Here is a 12,022-nt window from a genome sequence, read left to right on the forward strand (position 1 = left end):
TCTACACAAATGACATACATAAAAATCGATTCCTAAAAGTAACATACAAAGATCTGAATCAAGTTGGTAAGAATGACATTGCCCCAACACTGACTATAGTTTTGTGAGCCATATGATAGGTGTTATCGTCACAAATTGACACCAGTTTAAAGTAAAGTTTAAAACAGAGTAAATGAGAAAAGAAGAAGAAAATATTAATCATCTTTCATCTGGGCTCGTATTTTGAAGGAGTGTGACCCTTAAAGGTTTGTGGGTTCAGTGTTTTGATTTCTTAGTTCACACTCACATCATTGATGATTGTTGCCCACAGGTAACCATTAATGACCAGGGTGTGCGTGTGTGAGCGTACAGTATGTGTGTGTGGTGTCTACTCTTTGTCTCAGTCTAATTAATGGGGAATGATACAGCCAGTCGCTTAAGTGGGTGTTAAATTGAGTCCCACTCAAAAATGGTTTGATTAATATATCCCGTGATATTTATCTTTAGTGCAGCTGGTTTACAGCGTGCTGTAAGAATTTTTTATTATAGTTGTGTATTTAAATATAGATATATTGAATATATTATTCATAACTTTTAAAGCATATGCTATATATAAATATTGACCTAGTTGGACATGCATAATAATTATTTTCACACTATAATTCAGCAGAACAGGGTCGCTTCTGATTTTAAGGGGACTTAATCCACCTTTGGACTTTACTATACCAATTTTATTTTTTCTAGAGCAATCCTATAGACTATAGTAGAGTCACTGAGAAGAATCAGCCTAGTATCGACAAGAAAAGGAGCTGTTCATTCCCTTGCATCCCACTGTCAAATACTAACAAAAATAACAACACCTACTGTACATTCTCTGTACTACAGCCATGTCTCAGTGGCCATCATAACATTTGTTTTTACTAGATGACTGTATCTGAATGCTGAGACTAAAACCACTCCATGGCCATAATTTTAATTCTTTCTGCCCCTTGTCCCTTTACTCGTACCACTCTGTCCCCCTTCTCACCCCGGGGCAAACAAGTACCATTCTGTAAAGAAAAGAATTAAAATTCAATGTGCGATCATACTGTTGTGCATTCTGTCCATCCATTTGAGTATCACATCAACAAATTGCCCAAAATCAGTGGCGCAGGTGTGTTTATGAAAGCCCATAAGACACAACAATGCTCTCAAGAGCCGGGATGATGTGTTGAGAATGATCGAAAGCACAGTCCAGATAAGCGCAGTGCGGGTCCGATTAACGGCTTTAACAAGTGTGTGTACCATTCCTCTTGATTAGCATGTTGTGTGCATGAGCTGAGTGTTGTCCAGAATGTAACGATTATTAATGAGCATGATGTGTCTATTTCTCTGATTACCCAGCATCCTCATCAACCCCGGCAACCATGTCAAGATGCAGGAGGGAACACTGGGATTCTTTATCGCCAGTGATGCCAAAGAAGTAAAGAGGTAATCCATCCATCCTGAAGAACAATTGATCGCTAATTATGTAAATGTGAAGTTTTATTATTTAAAGTGCTGAGCATTTTTTACCGTCACTTTCAGAGCATTTTTCTACTGCAAAGCTTGTCATGACGACATCACAGACCCTAAGCGGATCAAGAAGTGTGGCTGCAAACGACGTGAGTAGCTGTGCCTATATTCTGCCCCATTGACACCCCTCCTTCCCTTCCTCTCACTCCAAAACCTACCTGTGGGTCTGTCTGTCTTATTATACTTAGGATTTTACTAGTTTGTGCACTAACGATATACTTCTCATTATGTCATTGTTCTTCTGTACTGTGCAACTGTGTTGTTAAAGGTAATACATGTTGTCACACCATTATACCCTTAGGAAAGTGTTTGTTATGGGTCCCATTTGAACTTCCATAACATCCATTATGGTATGATCATCAGTCAGCATCTGATTTGTTCTTTTTCCTTGTCGAAATGTAGATGTTGCCATCTATGAGTGTGTATTCTTTTTGGTTTAAACCATTAAATCACTCCTTTATCAACACAAACTGAGGATGTATAGTAGTGAATGCAATATACGTAAGTAAAAAATTGTGGGAAAGGTACACTATATAGAATTGTATTAGTTGACAGCTGAACAGACAAAAAAGAAAACATCTACAGTAAAATGAGTTATGCTATCCCATCAATGTTTGAAACACTTAAAAACATAATGTACAATAATGCATAATACACTAACTCCTTGTGCCAATCCTACATAAGCCAGAATACTGAGATTTATACCATTTGCAGTTTCTCTGCATGAGGTTATGAGCATTTCTCTATAATATTTAAAATGTTAATGGATATGACTTATTGTATAATATTGTTTTCAACATGTAAATGCTTATGATTATTTGAGATTATTGAGTTCAGTCACCCTTCTAAGGGGTTAAAGGTAGGGTAGGCAATTTATTTCACAAGCATTATTTGTTATATTTGTTGAAATTCTCTAGCTAGTTTCTCCCACATTGCCTACCCTAGCTTTAATTGTTAAATTTAAAACTTTTCACAATACACAATACCCCATGTCAAATAGATCTTTTTTGCCCTTTTTTATGCAGACATAACATTACCATTAAGGAAGGGACAGCACATGAATGTAACCTGACCTATGTAGAGTAGTCACTTGTCAGGACATGTTAGCCACTGGATAAATAATTCAGGTGAATATCCCATATTTCCACAAAAGGTCACAGACAATTACAGTAAGCAGACAAAGCCTGGTTTTAAAATAGATACCCACCATTTGCTTCTTTTGTCTGTGTCAGTTCAATTATTCAGTTTCAGTTCAGACAGTTTTTTGCTCTCCCAGCTCAATAGAAACAACAGACCTTTCACACTCTAGTTTCATTTAGATAAACAGTTTACTTCTCTCTGCTTTCGCAACATCTTCATATCTCAGACTCTGGTGATGGACATGGCGTTATGTTTTATCTTATTACAGTTGTTGCCAACAAGAGAGTTGCATTAAGAAAGATGACAGTTCCATTACTGCAATGGAAGTCTGTCCTACAGTATGTTCTGTTCTATCATGTTTTGTTCTCTTCTGTTGTTTTCCCCATGTTTCTTTATGACCAGTGACACACTTTTCATGTATTTCCTTCCTTGCTGCCATTGGAAAACGCCACTTTATTTTAACTACTCACTGGTAGTGATTTATTGTGAGTAAAAAAAAAATGGGTGTACTATTACCCAGAGTGCAGTGCAAGTGTTTTTTCTTCCTCTTCAGCAAATAATATACTGTATCAATGTTGCATGTACCAGTGTAGCTTCTGCATCCCTCTCCTCGCCTCTCATTTCTACACTGTGCTCAGACCAGACCAAAACCAAAACAGCAGAAATCAAACTTGCACCAGCATCAGACTTCCTCATCATCGGCACAGTCAGCTGAAGCTCTCACTAGTTGGAAATGACAATTAAATAGAGTGTGACTCAATCAGCTGTGGCCGATGAGCTCTGCAGTTTTTTCCTAATTATTTGATCATCAAGCCAAACTTATATTTGGCATTTGGAAGACAATCTGCCGCAAGTCTTATGCCATTACCCATGATTAACCCCCTTATAGTGTCATGCTCCAAGAAAGTACAGAAGGACTGCAATCTGAGATGTCATACGGCAAGATTTAGAAGAGCTAACACAAGGGGAAGAAAATCAACAAGAACCACTGAGATTTAAATTGACCTGCTTTCTTTCAAAGGAAGTTTTGTATGCGGCTGTACTTTCAGAGAGCAGTCCTTGTGGGAAGTTCTTTAAATCCTAACAGGCTAGGTTGCCAAAACACAATCAAAACAATCTGGTCTCTCCTTTGCCCCACTCCTCTGTGATCTCAGCCCCCTTCTAAACTCTGGGTCCTCGCCCTGCTCAGACTGAGGCTTCAGAGACCATCAGTTCCTCTCAGAATTGAAATGTCACCACACTAGTCTTGTGCATTTCAAATCTGGTCATTTGTTGGGCCCTTTTGGGTTTTTTTTACTCGCTGCAGTGGATGAAAAGTCCACTAGCAATACACAGCGTCATAGCATTAGATTGCCACTAGATGGCGGTGCCGTGCCAGAGTCATGTCCAAGAACACGACATTTAAATGGTGACGTCTGTAGAGTAAACTCAAGTCCCCTGAAACCTGTTAAGCGGAATTGCAAGGACCAAAGCTGTGTGTTACTGTGCATTGGGATGATCTATTTAATCAGAAAAAAAGTCTAAACTACTGTTCACAGTGTTTGTTATTGTTCAAAAGTTCTAAACTCTTGAGCTACAGTATCAGTATCAGTATTTTCCTTGCACTCTTGCTGAATAAGGAAGCTTTAGGGGGATATATCAGAATGGTGCTTTCTTTGGGACATCCTTCATATTCAACATAGTGCCCTGATAGCTTCTGTTTCAGTAGAAGATCCTTGGTGGATTATAGGAAATGGTGACTGATCAAACCCATGCAGACAGTTTATCAGGGCGGCCGCCATGTTGAATCTTCAATTAGGAATGCCCTGAAATGGACACCTTATAATTGTAGGCCAGAATCTGGGTATTTGTGAAGTCAGAAGTCAAAGACATTGTCAGTGTATTTGTGTGTCTTGTGTTTTCCATTACTCCTCTTCCATGTGTCAATTTTCTACATGGCAACATACATACTGTGGTCCAAATGCCCAGGCAAAAACTCTGAAGTAAAGAAATATCAGCATGAAGTGATAGGTGCACTTGTCCGCCATGCTCCCCAAACTGTTTCAATACTTTGAACAGTTATCTCTGTACATCTCTTTGTTGCTGAGACCTAAACTACATGTTCTGCATGCTTATTACATGCTCACAAGGCACATGTGCATGCTGCAGGATACAACAGTCCCTGATGCCTTCATTCTGTAGGTCATGATCTGCATGTCCTATTCTTTCCTTGGCCGGAAGCTGAAACATATTACTTCATTCAAGATCTTATTTTCCAATGTGACTCAGAGTCAAAGATGCTGAAAGTGTCTGTGTAAAGGTGCCAGACAGTATTAGTCTGCTGCCTGTTTGCACCTTGGCAATGAGGGAATGGGGACCAGGGACTGTTTCTGCCCAGAGTCACAGCAATCTAGATGTGCAACTCTGGGGACTTTCACCTCCCACTTCCCTCAGGGTTTAGAGCTTCACACACGCGTACACACACACACACTGCCACACACACTCCGCATAGACAGAAACTGCCTGCTTACAGTAATTTGGCTGCAGGCTGACTAGTAGTCAGGAGATTTTTGTTGTGTAATCCTACTTTCACATCCAGTCTTAACTGAACAAGAGCGCCTAGTCTCCAAATTGCCAATTCATTACAAGAACGAGAACTTATAAGAAACATCAATGAAATACTTTGATATAACAGTCATTACGGGACTGATGTTGATATGTGCATATATACAGTGAAGCTGAAACATATTACTTCATTCATGGGTAATTAGTAACACATGTCATTGTGACCTGCAATCCTTGGGCTCTTTGGAAATGCCAAAAGAGAGACTCTCAATTACCTTACTTATTGTCATGTTTTACCCCCTAATTTTATTTTGTGAATACAATAAAAAAAAACAACTATATATTTAGGCATATGGAGAATATGAGCTAAAGATTTAAAATAATTTTTGTGCTTCTCAACCTAAAACGGTTCCTGATACAAACAATTACAGGAAAGTGGTAACAGTAGCATAAGTAGAGAAAGGTATAATCAAGCTAGCGTAATGTCCGCTACACAGCAATATCTGACATTTGCTAACATGCTAGTACTAGTCATAGCAGACCACTAAGAATGTAATTTCCTCCTTCTAAAGTTACATAGTCTCACTTTAAATAGACACAGAATCACAGAGAAATTGCAAACATATACAACCTTTGTGTAGAGACACCATTTAGGCACACGTACACATTAGAGTGAAGCTTCCCATGGGGAGTGGAGCAGTGAAATTGCAGGTTTGAATATACAGTAGCATGAAATAGCCAGTAGAATAGTGCAATGCCTTTGACAGAACTGCTACAGCTGCATGATGGGATACAGGTACGTGATACACTCCTTTAGCCACATGGATAGAGGATGTACAAATGTATGAAACTTTGTATGAGGTTTGCTGCTGAAGACATTGCTCATGCCTCTCTTCCCTGAATGCCTCCCGCCCTTTCTCCTTACTCCTCACCCCTCTTTCCCACTGTTATAGTTTTGCCTTTTGACTTGTTATAGCCTTAGCACACAGCTTGACCTCTCGAAACGAGAAATAATGCACTTGCATTTGATTATTAAATCTTAATGACTATTATTAATATTGTTATATCGTAATGTGTCCAAATTTTATGTATGGTTTCTCAGGCAAGAAATAATAAAAAATTAATTAATTAGGCGACTTGCTGAGGTTAAAGTAATTGGATTATTAAATATATCTCGGCGGAGTGTGTTTACTTAATCAGGGGCTCAAGTCTGTGGGAGCAGGTGGCTAAGGCTTGCTTTCTGATGAAGTTACCTTCCAACTTCCCCTGGATGAATATTTCTCCTTTTGCCATTAACCTGCTGCTTTTCCTCTCCTCTCATCCCAAAACATGACTGTAGCCAAGATGTCCGTCTACAAACGAATGAAACTGGCATGTTGTTTTGATTGCGGCCGTTCAGAGCAAGACTGCTCTTGCATGTCAGGCAGTGTACATAGTAACATGGACACCCTTCAGAGGGCCTACCCACTTTCCTCTGTCTCTGTTCATGATTGCCCAACCACTTTACGTGCCTGTAAGTTATACCGCCCAACACATGCTGTTACATGTCTGTGGTGTGTCCTCCGTGTATTGTACCGTGAAGAGGTACCGTCCATGTAAGTGTCTGTAATGTCGTCTAAGTGGTGTGATCTGTTTACTGTGACTCCACAGTCCCCGTAGCTGTGGCTTACGTGAATTTATTTTCGTTCGTTTATGTTGATAACAGTTTTTATTCAGCAGTGTATTGTTTTTGATCTATCTATCTATGTCATTTCAATCTGTCTATCTGTCATGAGGACAATTAATGTCCTCAATTTCTTTTACTTATAGTTTCATCAGTATTTTCTTTAGTCATTTATCATTTTCGTTTGACATTATTAGTTTTACGAGTGTAATATGTGTGGTGGGTAAGTGGTGGTGTGGCTCTGTGGTGCTGCTGTACTGTACAGTACTGTAGGTGTTAGACGTGGCTACCGCATGCTGCATCAGTCATGCAGTTGTGTGATATTATCACTATTGGATTTGATGTGTTTTGAAGTGTTTAAGGTAAGATGTCTGTATATATATACACAAATGGAACGTATTATTTTATTCTCAAGGTTTTTTGCTGCAATTTATTGATAATGTTTGCTAAATTATGTTTTATATATTTACTTTGAAGGCCCTTACAAACCTGAGTTAACACTGTTTTTCGTTAAAATGGCTTTGACTTTGTTTCACTTTTTTTGTAATCTTTTTTACCTTACTTAACCTTACTGAGCAACTGCAAAGTTTCTAGTTTCACTTTAATGCCAAAGATAAGAGAAAATCAGATCTGAAATGGTGTTTTGAAGATTTCTAACAGTCTTGCTAAGCCTGATAAATGATGAGCAGAACACAGATATTAAACGTGTTTTTGTTGGTGACGCTTGTTCAGGAAAGTAATAATATTTCAAGCAACTGAAATGCCCTTTCACTATTTAAGGCTATTATTAAAGAAGAACACATACAATTTTGCCAACAATTAACACATTTTCTTTGGGGAGATAGTCTCAAATTGTGCATTTCATTGCGATTGCAATTGTTTCAAGAAGTGTATCTCTCTTGCAGTCTTTAACAGTCTTCGATACATACGTACACTGGGAGCATGGAGGAGAATAAGAAGGAAGGAGAAGAAAAATTAAATTGGGGGAGAGAAGTTTTGTATGGCAAGAAGGCAGAAAACAAATAGGAGAGAATAGGAGAGAAGAGAAAAAAACAAAATGAGAGGTACAAAATAGTGATGTTGGCTTGATAAAGGAAAGGTAGGAGGACGAAAGCTCCTGGAAGATCCCACACCTTTCAATTTTCCTTTTGAGTGGATGGGAAATACTAAATTGTCTGTCAATTAGACATGGCAGCAGTAGGACTAGCTATCAAAGCCGTGGGTTCAGACATACAGATCTGATTTCCTTCTCAACATTCTCCCACCGTCTGCCGACTCAGCCTAGATTAGTGTCAAACATGCCATGATGAGTTTGGCTTGGCCTCTTGTAGTTCGGCCTGCGCTGATATCCCTTGGTACCAATTACTGGCCATTACATGGTTACTGATCTCACTTTTCCCTCAACCCCCTGTAGGATTTCAGGAAAGCCTCCTCTGTCTTAGATTTCTTTTCCCTTTTTAACTCTGACTTTGTCTGAACAAAGTGAGTTTAGTGAAAGAGTGCATTGGGCTTTTTCAGTCAGGGATTGTTGGATTTCCTCTCCCCATTTCCCGTCCTTTTTCCACCAGACTTAGAGGATAAGACATCTTTATCCATGATGATATCACGCTCTTGTAGATCTGAAGCAGATTTTTCTAGGCCGGGTAGCTGGATAACTGATTTCTTGGATAGCACTCTTTAATTTAATGCATGCTGTGTTCTGATGCAAATCAGATTCAGACCACACAAATACAAAGAATAACACAGACACCTCATTAATGGTGACAAACATAAACCTGTGTTGCTTTATGGACTTTAATGATACCACATTTAATTAATAGCCATTTTAATATGCACTCATTCAAGAGGTTTAGTGAGCAATGTCATTTTTGTTGAAATAGATAAACCCCTGTGCGCACAGAGCAATCTCTGGACAAATTAGCTAACTATATTAATGCAGTCTTCTGTTACTAGAGCTCGTACATATTGAAACTCTGTAATTTGGTTGATTTATTGGAGTTAAAATAAGATGAGAGACATGAGCATAAATTAGAGGACACTTTTGCAGAAAAAGAGGTAGAAAAATTGGACAGCAGAGGCAAGTAGTTTCTACCACTTTTGAGTATTTAGAAATATAGTTCAAAGCACATATTTCATATGTTGGGTAGTGTAGACCGTATACTGTAGTTCCCCCTTGTGTGGTAGTGTGTACTGATGTCTTCAGCAATTTAAGTTTTAAAATATTACCTCAGAATTTATTCTGAGTAGTTCAGCTGGATCAGAAGTTTATTTTTGGTCTTGGTTACATATGGTCTTTCTTTGTGGCCTGACCATCATCACAATCGGCCAGCTTCCTTCAGTGAGAATAGCTAGAGACGTGGCAGCTTTTATATAATGGAAAGGCTGAAGCTTTTCTAAAGCTGGGCTGTGGACAAGGGTTGGGGACCCAGGGCTCGGAGATGCTTTTGGCTAGTGCACGGCCTTCTGGGCTGTGTACGTGCATGCGTACATCTTGTGTGTGTGTGTGTGTGTGTGTGTGTGTGTGTGTATGTATGTAACAACATGCACTTGTATATCTGTGTCTGTGCATGTGTGTGTGCTTCTGCATCTCATTGCTGGGGACCTTATCTATGCTGACATGGAAATTATGTTTGCATTTTCATTTTCCCAGCCCTGCTGGTCCGTCACCAAACTTGCCCTGACAGCTGCTGTCCACCAGGCAGGCTTGGTCCCCCGCCCCTACCCTCTCTCCTATTCTGCCGCTCTACGCCCCAGATGCTAGCCAGTTAGTCTGCTGCCTCTGCAGTGCGGGCAGATTGCTAGAGACAGATGCCAGGGCCACTGTGGGTCCCTGTTTGAGGATCTGTGTCATAGGCCAGCCCTGGGCCTTCACCGTGACCTTTACTGCTGGAAGAGACTCTGGGAAAAAGTGGGGAGTGTCAGCAGCTCAGAGCTCAGTTCAACTGCCCACTGTACCAGTACTTCTATCGGTGCCCATCTTTAGTACCTCTTCAGTCAAGGTCATAAATTGTAATTCACAGATAATTAATATTACTGGCATAGGTGGAGTCCTTGGTTGACCCTTTTTTAAGTACAACCCAATAGATTTTAAAGTGTAGTAATAAATCAATGGTGGAAAACGTCCGTTTTTGTTTAAAATTTTCCATTTGTTCAAGAGATGCGGACTGCGTGTAAAGATCAAGTCTCTATTATTACCGCTGTGTTGAGTAGCGAGTGTCTGCTGTCTGTGTTTTGGACGCCTACATGCACTCAAGTATGTAGTTGTTCTCTGTGTTTCCCATGGTGGCTTTAATTGTTCTGTCTACAGACCTCACACTGTTCATCACATTTAAATCTAAAGCATTGAATGAGGTTGAAAATGAGAAACATTACATTGTTTAATCTACCAATGATCACTCAAATTTAGCTCTTTTGAAAAGTTTAATAAAAATCAGCCGTTAGAGATTAGGCTGTCATTATTTCTCATTACAGGTTCAGTACACTTTCCTGAAAGCATGGCTCACTCCTAGAATGGACAGTTCATATCATTCACTTTTCTGTCTTTTTTGTGCCATGTTGCCATACTTTAATCACCAAAACCATTAAGTTTTTCCATTATTTTAATTATTTTTACCTTTTGTTTTTGATTTATGCCCTAATGCTTTTCTCTGATAGTACTTCATTATAGTTACAGTTGATCTACTTTCCATCCACCGCTCTTATGTTGATGTCTCTATTTCCTAATGTGCCTGTTTCATTGCATCATTTCTCCCTCTGTGTGACCTGCCACTTGTCTTTGCATTCTCCTCAGCCAAATATAAGTATAATGGATATGTCAGATCACGTAAGTGTGTTTCTCTGTCCTTCTCCATTCTGCGCCAGCTCTGTGTTTAGAATGTAGACCCATCACTATGTCATGTAACATAATTAGTACTGATGCTTTGATTTAGTATTTGCTTCCTTGTCCCTTGTTCCTTTAGAATTTACTGATGTTGTCTTGTGTCTTATACAGAGACAAAGTAAACTCACAGTTTAACCAGTATAAAATTCAATGTTCAACTCAGCTAACTTACCTGTCATTTAATGATTTCAACATATGTTGACAGGAAATTAAAGTAATAAGTTCATGGTATTAATAGCAATTGAAAAAAAATATTTTGTGTTTGATAATACCATGTAGTTCCTTTAAATATTCTTTTTGTATTGTGCTGCATGTAGCAGCAGATGGCGCTACAACACCAGGGAACAGTGGAAGTCAAAAAGAGGCTGGCGTTCGATTCAAAGCTGATTGCAATTTAGGTAAATCTTTGGTAAATAATTGTTAAATGCTTTACTTTTTACTATACTGGTTAAGATTAAATTTTAGTTTTGGAGTGCTATTTGTCACCTCTAACATTTTATATGTATATTTTTATTTAATGTATTTGTTCTTCTTAAGCATATGGATATTGAAGATTTTTTTTCTTTCTTCTTTGAAATAGTGGCTCTCTTAGAAGAACAACATGGAATTGCAGCAGCCATATTATCAGATTTATTCTCATATTTAACAGTAGCAAAACAACAGTGCATGGCATAAACAAGCTTTTTCATGCAGTTGCAATGCAGATAAAGAACAAAGCTTGCTCATGCAGCAAACCCAGTAGAGGTAAAGCCAGCTTGGCTCACATATGCCTACAAAAATAAACATTTTCAGTTGCTATTCCTCTGCCTCATCATCCAGTTTACATTGGGTCACGGCGATCTGATAAGGCTTGCATGCTGGACAGTACCATCATGTGATTAGCATTTCAGGAAGGGACAGTTGCCGTCTGGGTTGTTCAGGATGCACAGTGGACCTGCCAGGGTGGGTGAGCGCTCTCTAACGCTGCACGTGTTTGACAAGGGCCAGATGAATCCAGGAGCTATCGGTGGCGCCCCGTAAATCAAGGAGGCAGCTGACGGCTGGGATAAACGTCTGTTTATCGCCCGGGGCCACCCAAGCATGCTCTCTCCTCCAAACAACCAACCAACCACCCTTCTACAAAAGAGAGGAAAAGGACTCCACCTCTCCCATTCAACTTTACAACCCCTTCAATATATACAAACATACGGGTTGACTCTGCAGCCTAAGTTGTATAGTGTGTGTGTGTGTGTGTGTGTGTGTGTGTGTCTGTGTGTGTGTGT

At 39.3% G+C, this 12,022-nt stretch overlaps 1 protein-coding gene and 1 long non-coding RNA gene across 4 annotated transcripts in view; one reads left to right on the forward strand and one right to left on the reverse strand.

Annotated features, from left to right (window-relative positions):
• kcnma1a (potassium large conductance calcium-activated channel, subfamily M, alpha member 1a) overlaps window positions 1-12,022 on the forward strand; it is a 151,594-nt gene that overhangs the window by 110,789 nt on the left and 28,783 nt on the right. For 2 of the 3 annotated variants that reach the window (XM_046070605.1, XM_046070607.1), the window contains exons 17-18: window positions 1,363-1,449; window positions 1,546-1,622. In XM_046070605.1, the coding sequence (XP_045926561.1) occupies window positions 1,363-1,449; window positions 1,546-1,622 (164 nt within the window). Of the gene's footprint in view, window positions 1-1,362; window positions 1,450-1,545; window positions 1,623-3,149; window positions 3,159-6,556; window positions 6,726-10,656; window positions 10,704-11,077; window positions 11,159-12,022 lie in introns of all 3 variants that reach the window. The other variant, XM_046070606.1, reaches the window with a different exon arrangement.
• Window positions 1-12,022, reverse strand: part of LOC123984027 — a 26,396-nt gene that overhangs the window by 5,610 nt on the left and 8,764 nt on the right. The window lies entirely within an intron of this gene.

The sequence above is a fragment of the Micropterus dolomieu genome, linkage group LG15, assembly GCF_021292245.1.
Source record: "Micropterus dolomieu isolate WLL.071019.BEF.003 ecotype Adirondacks linkage group LG15, ASM2129224v1, whole genome shotgun sequence".
Lineage (NCBI taxonomy): Eukaryota > Metazoa > Chordata > Actinopteri > Centrarchiformes > Centrarchidae > Micropterus > Micropterus dolomieu.